The sequence below is a fragment of the Amphiprion ocellaris genome, chromosome 20, assembly GCF_022539595.1.
Source record: "Amphiprion ocellaris isolate individual 3 ecotype Okinawa chromosome 20, ASM2253959v1, whole genome shotgun sequence".
NCBI classification, from domain to species: domain Eukaryota; kingdom Metazoa; phylum Chordata; class Actinopteri; family Pomacentridae; genus Amphiprion; species Amphiprion ocellaris.
Window position 1 is genome coordinate 16,312,804 of NC_072785.1, and position 18,722 is coordinate 16,331,525.

Here is an 18,722-nt window from a genome sequence, read left to right on the forward strand (position 1 = left end):
ACGTTCAATCCATCTTAAAGATATGGAAGGAATATGCCACATATGGAATCTATGTAGAGCAGGCCATCCTCAAAAACTGAATGACTGTACAATAAAGAGACTAGTCGAGGCCACCAAGACACCTGTGACTTCTCTAAAGGAATTCCAAGTTTCTGAGATAAGAGAGAGACTTTACAAACAACAACTATGGCCTGTTCCTCACCAGTCAAAGCTTTATGGCAGAGTGACAAAGAGAAAGTCACTGCTTTAGAAAAGCTAGTTTAAAGACAACAAGGTGAATGTTCTGATATGTTCAAGACAGTATGAAACTAAGCAGTAACTCACTTCTCCACATGTTTTGGTTTGGTTTCAGGGGTCACAAGGTTCCCTGTAGAGTTTCCACAGTAGGCTATATGCAGTAAGACAACTGGAGACACATTAAGTTTTTTTGTTGGGTTCAGATTTGACATTTCAGTCAAAACTAATCAATTGTGAGAAACAAAACAAGCTCCCAGCATGTACTGACAAACAGCAAGCACAAAGGTGACGACAAGGCAGTCTTTGTTTTTAGCAGGAGGGATTTAACTCACAGATTAACAAGCAAAAGACTGAGGCAAAGGAAACTACACTAGTCCTGATGTAGGAACCTTTAAAAAGATCAGAAGAATGACTTGTTTTTGATGTTGCAGTAGGACATGAAGGCATCAACAAGGCCAGATACCAAGTCTATTGACGTTGTTTGTTTTTGACTATAGGCAGTCTATAGGCTGTTCTCTGCTGTTTCCTGGACACAGAGCTCCACAGTCACTGTCATTTCTTATCTCAGCAGCTGGGTGGAGTAAAAGTTCAGTCAGCTCCTAGAGTCTGTGGCCACTAAAGGGAACTTCTCAGAAAGCTCAAGTATTGAATGAACTTCTGTGGAGCAGCTCAGTCCTCTGGAATGTCTGAAGTTATCCCAGTGCTGTTGTGATGGGCGAAGGAGAGCTGTGATCCTGACACCTGAGTGCTTTTCTGACAGTGTCACATGGAAACGAAGTGATTTTTCTCTCATTGTAACCTGAATTCATTTATATTTTTGGGGGAGATTTTTTTTTACTGCTTTTTGAAGGCATTTAAAGTAGGTTACTGCGGTGGTGGAAGAAGCGCGCTCATCTTAACTGAAGCAGGAAAAAAAATGGGGGACAGACGCGCTCAGGATGCGAAGGAGAACGGTCCACATCTGGCATTGACGGCTCCAAACCCAGCAGAGCAAGTTGAATGCAGCAGCATCCCGAACGGAGACAGCGGCTCTGCGCTCACGACCAGTTTATACAAGAAGCGCTGGGCGATAGTGTTCCTGTTCAGCTCCTACTCTCTGAGCAACGCGTACCAATGGATCCAGTACGGCATCATCAGCAACATCATCGTGAAGTTCTACACCGTGGAAGCCTTCGCGGTGGACTGGCTGTCCATGATCTACATGCTCACCTACATCCCCTTCATCTTCCCGGTCACCTGGCTCCTGGACAAGAAGGGGCTGCGGGTCACGGCGCTGGTGGCCAACGCGCTCAACTGCGCAGGGACATGGATCAAGGTGGCCAGCGCCAAACCGGAGCTGTTCTGGGTGACAATGGTCGGGCAGTTGCTGAGCTCCCTGGCGCAGGTCTTCATCCTGGGGATGCCTGCTCGCCTGGCGTCCGTGTGGTTCGGCGCGGATGAGGTTTCCACCGCCTGCTCCATTGGAGTTTTTGGCAATCAGGTGCGTTGATGCTCACACGGACAGAGGCACCTGAATAGACCTCTGAATTCTTAAGTTTGTCCCCCTAACACCCTAGAGAAGTTATATATTTGACATGTTTAACCCACCTGTTGTCCTCATTTACGGGCACCAAAAAATATTGTTTCCTTGTCTGAAAAAAATCCCAAAATTCAGCAAAAAAATTCCCCAAATTTCTGAAAATTTGCAAAACCTTCAGGAAGAAAATTCCAATAATAATTCCTTAAAAGTTTCCCTTAAAAGTTTTATTTAAAAAAAAATACCCCAAATTTGACAAGAAAATTCTTGTAAATATTTTCAAAAAATGAGTAAAAATCTTCCCAAAAAAATCCTAATAATATCTAAAGTGTTTTCGTACATATCAGTAAAACTTCTAATATTTTCTTTAAGAACATTCACAAAAAAATCAACCAAAATCCAGCGAATTTCACTGGATTTTGGTTGATTTTTTTGTGAATGTTCTTCAGAAGCATTTTTAACATTTCTTTTTTCCACCAAAAAATGTTCAAAGATTTCCCAAAAATGTTGAAAATGTGGACTTTAGAAGTTTCACTGTAAGAATATATTTTTTTCTCCACATTTTCAAACTTTAAAAGGGGTCAATTTTGACCCACAGGATGACACGAGAGTTAAACGTATTAGTAGCCCCATGGTTGGATTAACTTCTCAGGGGATCCCATGCTGACCCACCTTCATCCCTCTGCCAACACCCAGAGACCTGCAAACCAACCATTACCATTGTGCTAGAATAATCTCTAATCCCAAGTTATAAATAGAATTTAAAAACAATTATATGGTTACAGTAACCACACATAATGTATTAAAACATAGCTTTTCCATACAGATCTCTGCTGGTTTGTGGCAGTTGCCTGTTTTGCCCAGCTGGAAACCAAAATTCACCTAAATCTTTATTATTTGTGCTTTTCACCTGAAAGGAAAAACTGTCTGTAGTGACAGAAGCCATTGTGATAAATATCCTGCACTAATGTGTGAGTGATGGGACACCAGTACATTAGTTATAGTCTAATTGCTGTTCTCCACAGTCCTTGTGTATGTCTGACATTGAGCTGCTAAAGCATCACACACCAGCCTTTTTTTTTTTCTGACTCCCAGCTATCTCTGACTAATCTGTCAGTGTGTCTTTGGTTGTTTCACTGTTCATTGTTTGAATACTTTTGCAAACACAAAGTGAGACTAAGCACCCAGGATGTTACAGCTCTCATCCTGGTAAAGTTCCTCAGAAGTTTGTACAAATATTAAATGATACTGTTACTTTCTGTGGTATTGTCTAGGACCACAGAAAATCAGCAGGCAGCTGCTTGTGAGGGTTGTGTGTGTGTGTGCGCGTGTGTGTGTGTGTGTGTGTGTGTGGGCATGCAGGTATGCTGGTGTGGTGAAGGCTTATTTGCATATTCAGTGTCTGTTTACCTTGAAAAAAACTGATTAGGGGTCATTTTCTTTGCTTATCTGTGGACACGCTTCTAATGTTTCTGTTGAAGCAATGTACTTGCTCTCGGGTCATGTTTCAATGACAAAAGTAGAATTTTATTGTAGTAAAAGTAGCCAAACAAAAAGTGAAAAAGAAAAAAATCAATCACAAGTTCAATTCAACTTCAGCAAAAATACAGAAAAACTGCAAAATACACTCACTGGCCACTTTATTAGGTACACCTTGCTAGTAAAAGGTTGGAACCCCTTGTGCCTTCAGAACTGCCTTAATTCTCCATGGCATACTTTCAACAAGGTGTTGGAAACATTCCTCAGAGATTTTGGTCCATATTGACATGATAGCATCACACAGTTGCTGCAGATTTGTTGGCTGCACATCCATAATGCCAATCTCCTGTTACACCACATCCCAAAGGTGCTCTTTTGGATTGAGATCTGGTGACTGTTGATGCCATTGGAGGACAGTGAACTCATTGTCATGTTCAAGAAACCAGTTTCAGATGATGTGAGCTTTGTGACATGGTGCGTTATCCTGCTGGAAGAAGCCATCAGAAGATGGGTACACTGTGGTCATCAAGGGATGGACATGGTTAGCAACAATACTCAGGTAGATGAGGCATCTAAATGATGCTCAGTTGGTATGAAGGGGCCCAAAGTGTGCCAAGAAAATATCCCCCACACCATTACACCACCACCACCACCAGCCTGAACCGCTGATACAAGGCAGGATGGATCCATGCTTTCATGCTGTTTACGGCAAATTCTGACCATCTGGATGTTGCAGCTGAAACTGAGACGCATCAGACTAGGCAACATTTTTCCAATCTTCTATTGTCCACTTTTGGTGAGCCTGTGTGAATTGTAGCCTCAGTTTCCTGTTCTTAGCTGACAGGAGTTGCACCCAGTGTGGTCTTCTGCTGCTGTTGAACATCTTCTTCAAAGCTGAATGTGTCATGCGTTCAGAGATGGTATTCTGCATTCCTTGGTTGTAACCAGTGGTTATTTGAGTTACTGTTGCCTTTCTATCATCTCCAGCCAGATGCAAATTCTCCTCTGACCTCTCACATCAAGGCATTTCATCCACATAACTGCCGCTCGCTGGATAGTTTCTCTTTTTCGTACCATTCCCTGTAAACCTTAGAGATGGCTGTGCGTGAAAATTCCAGTAGATCAACAGTTTCTGAAAGACTCAGACCACCCAACCAACAACCGTGCTGCGTTCAATGTCACTTAAATCCCCTTTCTACCCCATTCTGATGCTCGGTTTGAACTTCAGCATGTTGTCTGGACTACATGAATAAATGCACTGAGTTGCTGCCATGTAATTGGCTGATTAGCCATTTGTGTTAACAACCAATTGAACAGGTGTACCTAATAAAGTGGCCGGTCAGTGTATACTTACATATTAGAGTATATACACTCTCTTGAAAGTAATATGGTCCTTGTCATTGATATATTTATTAAACATTACATTTTGACATGGAACTTAATGCTCATACATCAAATCTCGATTAGAATTTTACCGTTAAAACTAACTGAGGGGGAGCATAATTAAAAATCACTTTAGATTCATTCATTAGAACAAAGTTAAACAAACATAAGTTGTTCTGATGCCTAAAAATGTGAGTTAACAGCACTTTGGGTTAAAAATTAGTTCAAAGTCATCTTTTTTGTTGTGAAAGTGTAAAATTAGCTGAGTTTAATTAACTGAACTTGAGAAAACAACTTCAATACACTTAAGATATTGAGTTGAATCAACTAGTCATGTAGACAGAGTTTAAAGACAGGCTTGTTTTGCTTTTACAGTTTGTAAGTTTGAGGAGTTTCTTTATTTAACAGTGACAAGTTACATCCTCAGTCGTCAATCTGTGAGGCTGCTTCTGGTTACAGTGAGACAAATTATGAGTTTATGGATGTAAAGGGACTAAATTCAAAATTAATATAATTAAAACATAATTAGAAATAGTTTTGTTATATTAAAAAATAAATGCAGCAAGTTTCCACTTCGTCTATTTTTTTCAAATTACAAAAAACAAGAGTCTCTGAGGAGTTTCAACTCTCCAACAATGTATCATTGAAAGTCTGTTTAAATGCTAATTTTGTTTTTTATGAACTTAATTTAATGAGTTGAATGAACTCTCAGCTGTTGATTCATTTAACTCATCATTTTAAGTAAAAATATCTATAGGAATTCATGTTTTTAAAATGTAAAATGGTTGAAAAAATTGAAAATTTGACATTTTGAGTTCAATAAACAAGAAATTCACACAATTTATATTTAAATTAAGTAACCTAGAAAATATGAATGATTTGACCAAACTAGTTTATAATGCTATACAATGCAGGTTTATATAAAATTAGATGATTAAGATCCCATGCAAAGGGCCACAAGAAGACTCTAAAGAACAAATGACACTTACTGTGCTTTTTTCCCATTATAGTAGATTTTACACTTTAATGTGCATTTTGTACTTTAGTATAGATTTTTCTTGTTTCTTATTTATTTGTATTTTGGCGGTGGTCACTTTACACTTTCTGCTTGCTACAATAGCAGCGGAATTTCCCAGTGAGGAGCAATAAAGTAATTCAATTCAATTCAATTCAATTCAATTCAATTCTATTCTATTCTATTCTATTCTATTCTATTCTATTCTATTCTATTCTATTCTATTCTATTCTATTCTATTCTATAAATCATTATTAGTGTCCAGAAGGTATATGTAGTGGAGTAAAGTGCACAGTATTTGGCACTGAAGTATAGCAAAGCAGAGGATAAAATACAGAAATACAGCATGCAGCTTTATATAAACAGTATTTTTGGAGTGAATGTTTCACTACATTTCACTGTTCTTTAATTTCACAAACCATTTCAAATCCAGATGTCAGGATTTATTAACTTTTCAAAAGATTTTTGAGAAAACTACCATTTACTGTGGTCATTTTTTCATAATCCAGCAGTAAATACAGGCGTTTGTTATCCATTTGGACCCACCCAATCCTCCTTGAACTTGGCTTCTATTTGTTTTCAGGGAGGCAACCAAATGGGAAATGACGTGATCTGTCTGCGCTATTTCGCCATCTTCTGCTGGTTCTGTGCATTAATTCAGTGTAGTATCGTTTTGTTATCATGCTGCCCTGCTGCAGGTACAGTAAACTGACGGTTCTTTTTTTAAATTTTACCATTATTTCCAGTAAAACTCTCCTGTCAGAGTTAGAACAGTCCATGTATTTATAGCTCAGCTGCTGATTCCTCGCCTCTTTAGGAAGCGTTAAATCTGGTCGCCTCAGCCTGTAGTCCCATAAATCCCAAAAAATGTTTTAGATATGAAGCAAGAATGAGGCTGGGATTGTTTTACGATGAGTCTATCAGTTGTGGTTTAGTGTTTTATTGCGCTGTTTGAATGGAAATAAGGCGAATGTTGCTGCCAGCGAAGCAATCTCGGTTGGGCGAGTCTGTTACTGAAAAGCTCAGCTGCTGTCCAGATAGTGTTTTCTTAAAGAGTATAGGACAAGAGGTGTGTTTTTGGGGTTGTAGTTTCGATATCATGAGGAGGTGTGGATCTCCTTGTCTTCCCTTCACTCCTTCCATTCATGCGTCCTGACGCTGGAGACGCCAGCGGCTCTCCAACTGTCTGCTGGCGGAAATTTCCAGCACAATAGACCCATGTAGAGTAGAAGTGGATCAGGAACCCACTGCATGCTGCCATGTGCTTTTATAATTAGAAACGTGGGTGGGTGGGTGGGTGGGTGGGGGGGGGGGGGGGGGGGGGGGGGAGTGGGAAAAAACCATGATGTATTAGCATTACTTATTTTTTCATGAATTTCATCCTTGCAGCCCCCACAAAGATAAAAACACGTTGTTTTGTCTCAATATTTTTATTTAAATGTTTCCAATTTTGCTGAAGATAATAATCCTGAAAGAAATTCTTGTCCCAGAAAAAAAATGACACGAGTATGCAGCAGTGAGAGTGTCACATTACAAAAATAAATCTATAAAAGAATAGTACAATAAAAGTGGAAACATAAAGAAAAGAAATAAAATGAAAAATAAATAATGTTGCTATATAAAGCAATGTTAATCAAAAAAAATCCATAAAAGAAAAAGATAATAAAAGTAAAAATATATAGACAAATAATATATTTAGACAAAATTTATAAGCATATTAATTATTATTTTTTAAATATTATTTTGTTTATTTGTCTTTGTCTACTTTTTTAGCCTTTTCTTTTATGAATTCATTTTTGATCAATATTGCTTTATATAGCAATATTGTTTATTTTTTAATTTTATTTATAAGCATTTTCTTCTTATTTTATTATTATTATTATTATTATTATTATTATTATTATTATTATTATTATTATTATTATTATTTTATTTATTTATTTTGTACTTCTACTTTTATTAGACTTTTCTTTTTTGGATAAATTTTTTGATTAATATTGCTTTATATAGCAACATTATTTATTTTTCGTTTTATTTATTAGTCTCCATATTTTGACTTTCATTTTATTATTCTTTTATAGATTTATTTTTGTATTTAGGCACTCTCACTACTCCATACATGAGATTAAATGCAATGCCTAATAGAAAAGAAATAAAATCTAAGCACAATACAGTATTTTAAGCAAACTAAAATAAGACTTTAACAAAAAAAAGCAATCCTGACAGTGATTCTGATGTAGCAAAGTAATATTACGCATCATAATAAAATATTGCACTTAAAAATTCATTTAAAACTTTGTAATTTAATTTATAAATTATTTTCAGGCATTGATTAATATTGAAATGCATTTGTGCATTAAACAATTAAGTGATTATTATTGATGAATCCAATAATAGTTTGTTAGATTAGGCCTTGTTTTGAAACAAGACTACAAAAAAAACAAAATTAGAGAATCAGGAGGATGAAATAAGTGAATTAAAAATGAACCATAAAGACCCGTGTCTACATTTTTTTCAAATTGATATTCTATATCCAATACATTTTTGGTCATACCTAATTCCAAGAAATGATCCATCAGTAATCTTTGCATCTCCAATAAGCTACTAAGCTTTTGTCAGAAGCACTTAACTGTGGTCTGATAGAATAGTTTTTTGTAAAACAACATTCTCACAACATTAAATGACTCAAATCGAACCATTCTACTTGTCAAGCTTGATCAGTGAGTAAGTCTAGAGATGACCAAGCATGCTTATACAGGTTCTAAATTGTACCTCAGTAGGAATAATCAGCTGAGAAATACACATCAAACTCTGTTCTGTCCAACACGTCAGTAGATCATCATGTCGTGTTCCAGCAGCTACTCAGTCCTGACAAAGTTGAACATTCCTGCATAGTTTCTATTTCAAGCAGTGATAAAACTCAGTCATGTACACCGATCGGACACAACATTATGACCACTGACAGGTGAAGTGAATGACATTGATCATCTTGTTATAATGCAACGTTCTGCTGGGAAACCTTGAGTCCTGACAATCATGTGGATGTTTAACATGTAACACCCACCTAAACACTGCAGGTCAAGCAACCCACCACCTCCCATGCCAACAACAGTCCTTGATGCTAGTTGCCACCCTCAGCAGGACAATGCACCCCGACATACTGCAAAAACTCATCAGGAGTGCGTCCAGATAGCTCAGCTGGCTGAGTGGGTGACCCATAAACAGAGGCTATAGTCCCTGATGCAGCGGCCTGGGTTCGGTTCTAGCTCAGGCTCTATGCTGCAGGTCTACCCCCCATTCTTCTCCCTACTTTCCTGTCATCCCTCTACTAACCTGTCAAAAAAAGACCAAAAAATTACTTTAAAAACTGCTCGGGACAGAGCTAAGCTGTTCACCTTACTTCCACACTCCCCAGATCCAAATCTTATTGAGCATCTGTGGGATGTACCACTAGGTAGGTCCTGAGTCCATTGCCCACTGGATCAGAGGAGTTTCAGCAGCATAAAGACACCAGTACAATATTAGACAGGTGGTCATAATGTTACGCCTGATCAGTGGACAGCAAAGTGCAAACATATTCAAGGATGAGCTCAAACAAAGATTCTGTAAGTAAATGTGGGAATGGTTTAAGTTGGACAAATCATTGAAATATTCAATATCTGGTCCTACTTGACCTCTGACCTCTCACTGCTGACTGCATTGAATCATTTATCACAGGGACTCATTTTAAGGTCAACGCTTTATGAGCTGCTTGTGTTGTTGAAAACAATATTAAATGAAGAGAAAAACGTTCATCGCTGCACTGAAACAGATTCTCACTTTGTAACAACAGAGCTTTTTTGTAGAAACAAAGCCTAATCAACTTAAGCATTAACTAAACATTTGTTCACAGTGAATACTGTGCTGATTGCTCAACAGTATTATGGGTTTTATATGTCAGAACAAGATCAAGAGATTAGACTGTGTAGATACATGTATACACTGCAGGAGGAATGCAGAACAACAATGGTATGACTTTCAGCGTTGTGGTTAATGATGGCAGTACCACAAGCTGTGCTGCATAAATGGCTTAAGCCTGGGAGCAAATGGAAAAAAATCCCACCACCCCTACACTGATCGTTTGATTTTTATGTAAACATGTTCAAATTAGAGCCGAAACTCTGTGTTTTCTTTCATGTAAAATCCATTGTGCTGGTATGCCAAAAACATGTCACTGTGCTAATCATTCCCGACTGCACTGTGTATACGACCAACTTAATAAAGCAGCCAGCCTCGGGTCTGCCAGCGTTATAATGTCCGTGACAGATGATATAATATAAAGTGATTGGGCGTCAGTAAATCCAATTTATGACGCAGAAACAGTTTATTCCAATAACTGGCCTTTGAGCTGTGGGTTGCTGTCACTTCATGTTTGAGCTCAGAGGCACAAATGGCCTCAGCATAAAAAATGTAATTATAAATAAATGTAAAACTTGTTTTGTAAGGCAAAAATACAAGATGTATTAGTACAGACTGGTAATCAGCTGTTACTGTTTAAATCTTTATTCCCATGTATTGATAAATGCATTTTGCTGCACATATTTGCAGGTACTGTACCTGCACATGCTTCATTTCTATCCTATGTTAGCCAACTCCAAGCACTGGAGACTCAGTTTTAAGTTGAAAAACATCATGTGCTTTTGGCTTCTCCTTGCATGTTAATAGTTTGTCAGTTTTCTGATGACTTGCACTCCTCTCGGTGGACTTTATCTCGTCTGTGCGCATCAGTGCATATGTGTGTGTCACGTGATTCTCCTTAGCAATAACTCCAACTGCCGTCACTCAACACCTGCTGTTACCTTAGCAGATAGGAGGAATCTAAAAACCAGAAGAACAAGTCGCAAAACAAATCCATCACCTGACCAAAGAGGTGTTTAACAGCGGAACAAGCAGGCGGATACTGACACTTGGCAGCCAGGTATGTAGATGTTGGCGTGGACCAGCAGCTTTCCAGCACCGCTCATTATATTTAAACTGCACCCCAGATCCACCTCTGCCAAATCAGCTGCAGTAATAAGTAGTCATTTCCACTTCAGGCTCAGCAGGCGAGCTCGTTTACGATCAGCATGTAGGAAATGCCTGCTGGGTGGGAGGGACCAGTCAGGTAAACTGCCACCGTGTTAAGAAAACGCACACACAAGAAGAAATATTTGTTCTCCCCTCCAGCTGTTGAGTGGTACAGACGCCTGAAGGCAACTGGAAGAGTTTGAGCAACATGAGCTCTCAAGATGAACTGTCCCACGAGTGGATGGACAGCCTTGGGAACTGCTCTCCAAGGAAAGAGAGGACTGGTTTGGGTGAATACGGCCACCCTCTGGGAGACGACTGCGACACCTTGGAGCCGTCGTTCGTGGACACTGCGCAGCTCTTCCCACTCATGGAGACCAAGCTGTACAAGCGGCGGTGGGTGATGCTGTTCGTCTTCAGCTGCTACTCCATGAGCAACGCCTTCATGTGGCTGCAGTACGGCATCATCAGCAACATCTTCATGCGCTTCTACAGCATCGACTCCTTGGCCATCGACTGGCTCTCCATGATCTACTTCCTCACCTACATCCCCCTCATCCTGCCGGTCATGTGGCTGCTGGACAGTCGGGGCATCAGAGACGTTGTGGTGGTGGGTTCGGCCTTCAACTGCATCGGGGCCTGGATCAAGACGAGCACGGCCAACTCCAACATGTTCGCCATGACCTTCTTCGGGCAGTTTGTATGTTCGGTGGCCACGGTTTATATCCTGGGGATCCCGTCCAGACTTGCGTCGTTGTGGTTTGGGCAGCAGGAGGTGTCCACCGCCTGTTCCATTGGCGTTCTGGGGAACCAGGTGTGTCTTTATTTAGCTGCTGGGCTGAAAAATGTCTTTGGCAGTGTGTGCATGGTGTGCTTTGCAGTTCATCTGAATGAGCCAAAACGCAGGCAGGTGCATGTTATGTCATGTCAGCGTCTGACATCTGGATGTGTGAATGAGTCTCTCTGCTCATGTGAATTCTGTTCAATTCTGAATTAATCACCTTTTCTGTCTGTAGAGAAAACCTTTACTGCACGCTTCAGCTTCCAACAGCAGAAAAGATCTTAGAGAAGTAATGCAGAACCCAACACCTAATACATGCTTACAATATCAGTTTCAGTTCTTGTTGAATCACCTCAAGATTTCTCACATGCCATGTGGCGTACGGGAAGTTGAAGTGGAGTTATGACAGAATTAGCTCATAGTTTGCATTCAGCTTCTTGTCTAAATGCTTATTTAGTATTTTTTGTGTGTTTCAAAATATGTATTATTTCATTTTTAACTCATAAAGGTCTCAATTGGATTTTTTCCCCCCAAACAAGTTGAATTTGAGCAGAAAACTAAAATTTTAGCCAGTCACAGGCTGTCATTTCTACTTCTTGTTGTATTTTTTCATCACAGATACACAGTCAACAGGTGTGTCTCTTCCAAACAAGGAGGAAGCTTTATGCCAAGAAAAAGAGTGAAACTTTAGCTTATTAATTAAAGGGAGACACCTGTATTGTGTAATTGTTCAAAGTGATTTCCTTTATGTCTTTGTGTGTGTGTTTGTGTGTGTGTGTGGTTTCTTCTTTCTAGCCAGGGGAAATTGCTGGGGATGGCGGGTGACTTCCACCGCTTGAACCGTCTGCTTCTGAACAAGCTCCCACGTCTTGGGTAAATTAACTGTGCAATGAGATTACACTGGGAATGCTGCTGTATCTATGGCAAGATAGTCCGGCCTGCAGGGGAGGGTTTGTGTCACTGCGTGCTTCACGTTCTCACTGAAAATCTGAGAATTTATATCAACACTCTGAACCCTATAATGCATTGGCAGATTTGAAAAGCACATTATCTTTAAAAAAAATCATCAAAATTGCACCATAAATCAAAGCCTAAAACTGTAATAACAGCAAGAATCAATGGATTTTCAACTTTTCAGCAGTCATTGAACTATTCCTGTGTGGAAAATGAACCAAGTCATGCTTAATCCTAAGATTTCAAGTTCACTTTATTATACGTGTCTCAAGTAAAAAAAAAAAAAAACACAATTTGAGCCAACAGGATTCTGTGAAATACAAAATCAATCTGTGCTCCTTGATGCAACTAGGTAGCCATGACTAACTCAAATGAAACCAATAAAAATTCAGGGACTGTTCAGTTTAATCGGATTGAACTGCAGGCTGTATATGCACAAAGCAGATAGAACAAATGTATTGAAACAAATGAAATATATACACTACCATGCAATAGTTTGGGGTCACCCAGACAATTTCATGTTTTCCATGAAAACTCACACTTTTATTCATGTGCTAACATAACTGCACAAGGGTTTTCTAATCATCAATTAGCCTTTCAACAACATTAGCTAACACAATTTAGCATTAGAACACAGGAGTGATGGTTGCTGGAAATGTTCCTCTGTACCCCTATGTAGATATTCCATTAAAAATCAGCTGTTTCCACCTTGAATAGTCATTTACCTCATTAACAATGTCTAGACTGTATTTCTGATTAATTTAATGTTATCTTCACTGAAAAAAACACTTTTCTTTCAAAAATCAGGACATTTCTAAGTGACCCCAAACTTTTGAACATTCGTCTAAGTAGTAGAATATCTACAGTATAGAGTCACCTTTTCTTGTGTACAGGTTTTTTGATTTTTTGTGAAATAAATATTCAAAGAAATTCAAATTTAAATTTTCTTTTTTGTGATTTATGGTGTTCTAACTGTCATACTGAACAGAATACCTTTTCAAGTTCTGTCTACTTGTAGCTATGTCTCTGTATCAGTAGAGGTGCAGGACTTAATGTTGGAATAAAAAATGAGCCCAAAATTTTGAAAGATTTGACAGGAATTTAAAAAAAAAAAAGCCAAAAACTGCTTTGGTTTCCAAATTTTAAACCTAACAGATCATCTGAGAATCTCACCAAGCTCTGGTTCATGTCTCGAAAACTTTTGAATAATCAGTTTGTCAAACTAAGAGGATAAATTAATAAATACCATTTTGTTACAGATGTCATGGATTGAGACATTTTGCAGCAGAGTGACACAGATGTGATGCAGTCTGAAGTTGTTTCCAAATGCAAGAATCTGCCTTCCTAATCCGGTTTAGCGCCAATTGTTCCCTACTGTACAAACCAGTAAAAAAAAGTCAATGCATACCGGATATGTTATGTATAGGGCTATATGTGAATGCTTTGTGTTCTCACCATGATCTTTGACACTGTACATAAACATATACCATCAAAAGACGTGTGACGCTCACAAAGCTCTTAAATCTCTGAAACCGAGCTGTTTTTTCTTCATTTGAAGTGCGTCATTTCTCACCTTCATTAGACCAAACAACACATACCGGTCTTTGTCATGCATGTTCTTGTTTTGCGCTTTAGTCCCGCTCCCCACCGATAAAGATAAAAGGACACATTGTTGTTGATGTTTACTTGCTCACCACGTCTTAATTCCTTTGGCTTCGGTCCTTAAACTTCTCTCCAAGTTTTCCGGCTGAAGTCTTTTGCATATCCCCCTGGACATTTAGAAATAGTTCACATTAACAGAAAGTAGGTAGGATTTCCATAAAGAACTGCGGTGCTTTGAAGATTTCACAGAGCTTTGTGCTAAAAATAACTTCATAAGTGGGGCCATCCTTGATTTGAACTGAAAATCGGTTACGCTTGTTTTGCATCATTTTAACAAGTTACCAAGGCTTTCTCTGCTTATCAGAAACGGCACAAAAATAGGGATACAGTGTCTTTAGCTTGCTTCAGATGATTTAACAAATACACCTGGTAAAGGCTCCCGTGAACATCTTATAAAGCCTTCTGTAGTGATTGCAAGGTTAAGTTAAAGCTTGATCACTCATGTTGGATGCGCAGCATCAGTATGGCAACATTTCCTGTGTGCCAGTTTGCTGCCGAGGGTCACAGGTGCAGAACTCACAGTGGATGTAAGATTCTCGGAGGACTGAAGGGGTTTTGACGTATTTCTGTGCTCGCGCTCGCCTCAGACTCTTCACAAGTTTGTTCCTCTTGAGGGAACATGTCTCGTCACCTTTCCTTCTCTCACCTTTCCCCTAGAGCGGAGGGACCTCGGCTGGTGTCCCCTCTGGAATGTTCTTGAGGCAGTAGGAAGCTGAGGAAGTTGGCACTGCTCCTGTGGTACTCAAATTTGGAAAGTTTAGTCACCCCTAATCCACCCCTGTTTGTCCAAGATGCACTAGAACTGTTGAGGTTGGGGGGTGTGTTGGGGTCTGAAAAGCCAAATTTGGTCACGTTTTATCCTCACAGCAGACACATTTCACAAGTTAACCATCTGTCTTTTTGAGATTTTTGGAAATTCTCAGAATTATATGTTAAAAATAAAGTTACATCCATGTCAGACTACTCCTGTATCACCCTCTTTGGCATATTTTGAATGTAGTTACATTACAACATATGTCAAAAAAGTATGTACTTAACAGGTACACCATCACTCACACAGATGTCCGGCAGTCAGGGTTAAACTTTGGCTTTTTTTGTTTTGCAGGGCAGCTTACAAAAGCGCATACTTTACCCTTAGCAAACGGCTTACTTCCTTTTTTCTTTTCTGATTCTTTATCTTTGACCACTTTTGTAATGATGTGTGATGTTCCCCTATGCACTTGTTATTCTATGTGTGTGTGTGTGTGTGTGTGTGTGTGTGTGTGTGTGTGTGTGTGTGTGTGTGTGTGTGTGTGTGTGTGTGTGTGTGTGTGTGTGTGTGTGTGTGTGTGTGTGTGTGTGTGTGTGTGTGTGTGTGTGGTCGTCAGCTAAAGGCTCAGAGTCAGTTTTTCATTTTGTACCTCTACAGATGGGTATTGCCATCGGGTTCCTGGTGCCACCCATCCTCGTGCCTAATGTGGATGATATGACTGAGCTGGCGTATCACATCAGGATCATGTTCTACATCAGTGCAGGTGTCGCCACCTTCATCTTCGTCCTCGTCATCATCGGTAAGTCAAAATAAGGTGACTGTCCACAAAACAGAGTAAGAGCTGCTGGGGTTCTTTACTCACTCATGCAGAAGTCACACACTGCAAGTTCCTTTCATTGTCAGTTAACTTCCACAGTCATGGTTTGGGAAATTTATAAAGCAAACCATCATCTTGACAGTTTTTGGTTTCCAGTGTTTGTCAATTACAACAATGGCAATGGATTTGCAATTTTCATAATCATAGCAATTTTCATAATCATTGCAGTTCTGTTATAGATGGATTTTTGCCACGTTAAAGTTCAGTTTTTGATACACAGCTCGCTGTTTTCCACGTTAGAGCCTCTTATGTCTTTTTCAGGCTCTTCAGCCAATACTGCCGGGAAGCTGAGTCTCTCTGAGATGTGCTTTCTACTGAAAAACCTCACCAGCATTGTGGTCCACTAGATGAGCAGCTGCAGTAATTGCTGTAATTGTTGACGTTTTGATGAAATGTGTTTGGACATGATGTGAAATACTGAAACAGGAACTCAGGGAGTCATAGCAGTGTTTTATGAAATCATCTTCCTCACAGCTCTGTTAAATTGTCCTTTCACCTCCACGAAGGGACTGCACAGTAGCGTAGTGGTTAGCAATTTCGCCTTACAGCTAGAAGATCCCCGGTTCGCGTCCCAGCCCTGAGATCTTTCTACATGGAGTTTGCATGTCCTCCCTGTGCATGCATAGGTTTTTCTCCGGTTTCCTCCCACAGTCCAAAAATATGCTGCGGTAAACTGATTATTCTAAATTGCCCGTAGGTGTGAATGCGAGTGTGATTGGGTTGTTTGTCTGTAAATATAGCCCTGCGGCAGACTAGTAACCTGTCCAGGGTGTCCCTGGCCTTCACCCTAAATCAGCTGGGACCGGTGACCTAATGAAGATTAAGTGGTGTATAGATAATGGATGGATGTTCTACTAAATAAATTGCCCAAAATAAACTTTCTGGTCTAACCAGGTCCAGTAAAAAATAAAAAAAGTCTGTGCAACTGAGAAGCTTTTAGTAACTCAGCTGTGATGAACAGTCACATTCAGCTGCAAGCTGTGTTACTTTTGGGTATGATATAATAATACTTTTCAAAAATGCTGCTAGTCTAAGTACCAATAGAGGAATTGCATTATTTTGCACCTTTAAATTCTGTTGCTAACTTGGTGTTGACAGTGTGTGTACAGTTGTGCTAGTCATGCTCAATATGATATTAAATAAGTGTATATAGCATATCAGATTAGACATAAAAATCAATCTAGTGACAAGCATTACACGTTTTCCTGGGTTAGTGTTTAATTGATTGTTATCTTACTGTGTTTTATTATTTTTATCTAATGTTTTTGTCTTAGTTTTATTATTTTTATCTTTTGGCCATGTTTTTACGCTTCTGTTCAGCACCTTGGTCAGCTCTGGTTGTTTTAAAGTGCTTTATAAATAAATTTGATTTGATTTGATTTGATTTATCTGTCATGTTTGTGGAGTACTGTGGAAAAATGTTGCAGCTAAAATAAAACATCACTTCCGTAGTATTCTATTCAAATATTATATTTCCTGCCATTTATTTAATGTTATGATTCCACAGTTTTGTTTTCCACTCAGCTTTGCCTTGTGAGTTCTACATTAATGTGTGAATGACTAAAGCCAGTAAAAGCATAAAACAATTAAATGACAACACTGACAACTGACATCTCTAACTGGCTCATTGACAACAGATATGTCACACAGATGACTATTAGTCTGCTGATGATAGATAGTAAAAGCCTCCTTGACTGATCTATGTTGTCATCAGCTCTGGGTTGTTGTCATGTACAGACGTGTTCACAGACGCACTCGAATGCAATCACCTATTGACCTTCCACTTGAACTCTTCAGCATCACACTGATCTTTGACCTCACAGATGATATCCTTCCACACAAGTAAACTCTACAGATGCTGTTTGTTTGTGTTGCAGTGTTTCAGGAGAGACCGGAGCTCCCTCCCACCCAGGCCCAGGCTCAGGCCAGGAGCATACAACCTGATGAGTATTCCTACATGGCCTCCATCTTCAGGCTGCTGCGCAACAAACCCTTCATGCTGCTGGTGGTCAGTTATGGTGGGTCCAATGTGTTGTTGGTTTAGCCTCTTTGTATTTCCACAAACAGACACAGGACACCTTGTTATGTGTTTTATTTACAGATTAAACTACATGGCTATTGATTCTTTTTCTAATCTTATGGTCAGGCTGAAACTAATAAGGATTTTAAATTAAAAATCTTATATTTTAATTGTTTATAATGATATAAAATAGAGAAAAGCAGGATGTTTTCACCTTAACATTGGAAGCAGCAAATATTTGCCTTTTTGTTGTTATGTTTTAATTCTATTTTACATTATTAAATTAGATGCAAACATATATACATATAGTAAAAATGTGAAAACAAAGGCAACTATCTAAACAGAAAGAGAAATAAGTTGTTAACTAGTACCCCACACCCTTACTAAGATATTGCACTCTTAATGTAAACCAGAAAATAAAGATGTATGTGGATAGATTTGCTTTAGATGATATTTTTTAATATCTTAGTCATGAGTTTAAGCACTTCTGAACCCTCTGTAGAACCCTCTACAAAACCCTCTACAGAACCCTCTAGTGTAAATGGTTAGAAAATGATCAAATTGTTCATTGGCTTCCAGTTATGTAAAACAGGCCGAGCTGCTACCAAGAAACCCCTAACTTCCAGCTGAAACTCTTCTTTACAGAAAGAGTTGTGGAGATTCTAGCAGGGGTTTTTTGAGCGACTAAGTTTTGTTTTAGTACCTCTTTCCAAAGAAGCTCTTTGGCATTTTCATTAATCTGACTCACTGGATGTAGACTTCGGATATAAAGATGCTATTGACTGCACATTTCACACTGCTTTCACCTCAACTCCTGTTTTCAAAATCCCCTTCACTACGGGAAACAGCAACAACAACCTTCATGCAGCAGTCTACAAAAGTGAAAATTCAAGTTTTTAACAATTTGGATTGTGCAGTGAGGCGGCCCTGCTAGTTTTTTTTGTTTTTTTTGAGGAGTTTTGCATTTTAATAACAGCTCTTGACTCCCAGCTTGCAAATGT

The 18,722-nt window shown here is 39.0% G+C and overlaps 1 protein-coding gene across 5 annotated transcripts in view; it reads left to right on the plus strand.

Annotated features, from left to right (window-relative positions):
* The first annotated feature begins 801 nt into the window (after positions 1–801).
* flvcr2a (FLVCR heme transporter 2a) overlaps positions 802–18,722 on the plus strand; it is a 29,724-nt gene continuing 11,803 nt past the window's right edge. For 2 of the 5 annotated variants that reach the window (XM_055005768.1, XM_035952368.2), the window contains exons 1-3: positions 7,623–11,490; positions 15,482–15,623; positions 17,579–17,719. In XM_055005768.1, coding sequence (XP_054861743.1) covers positions 10,885–11,490; positions 15,482–15,623; positions 17,579–17,719 — 889 coding nt within the window. In that variant the 5' untranslated portion in view covers positions 7,623–10,884. Of the gene's footprint in view, positions 1,718–6,202; positions 6,329–7,622; positions 11,491–15,481; positions 15,624–17,578; positions 17,720–18,722 lie in introns of those variants that run through there. The other 3 variants (XM_035952366.2, XM_035952367.2, XM_035952371.2) reach the window with 3 other exon arrangements.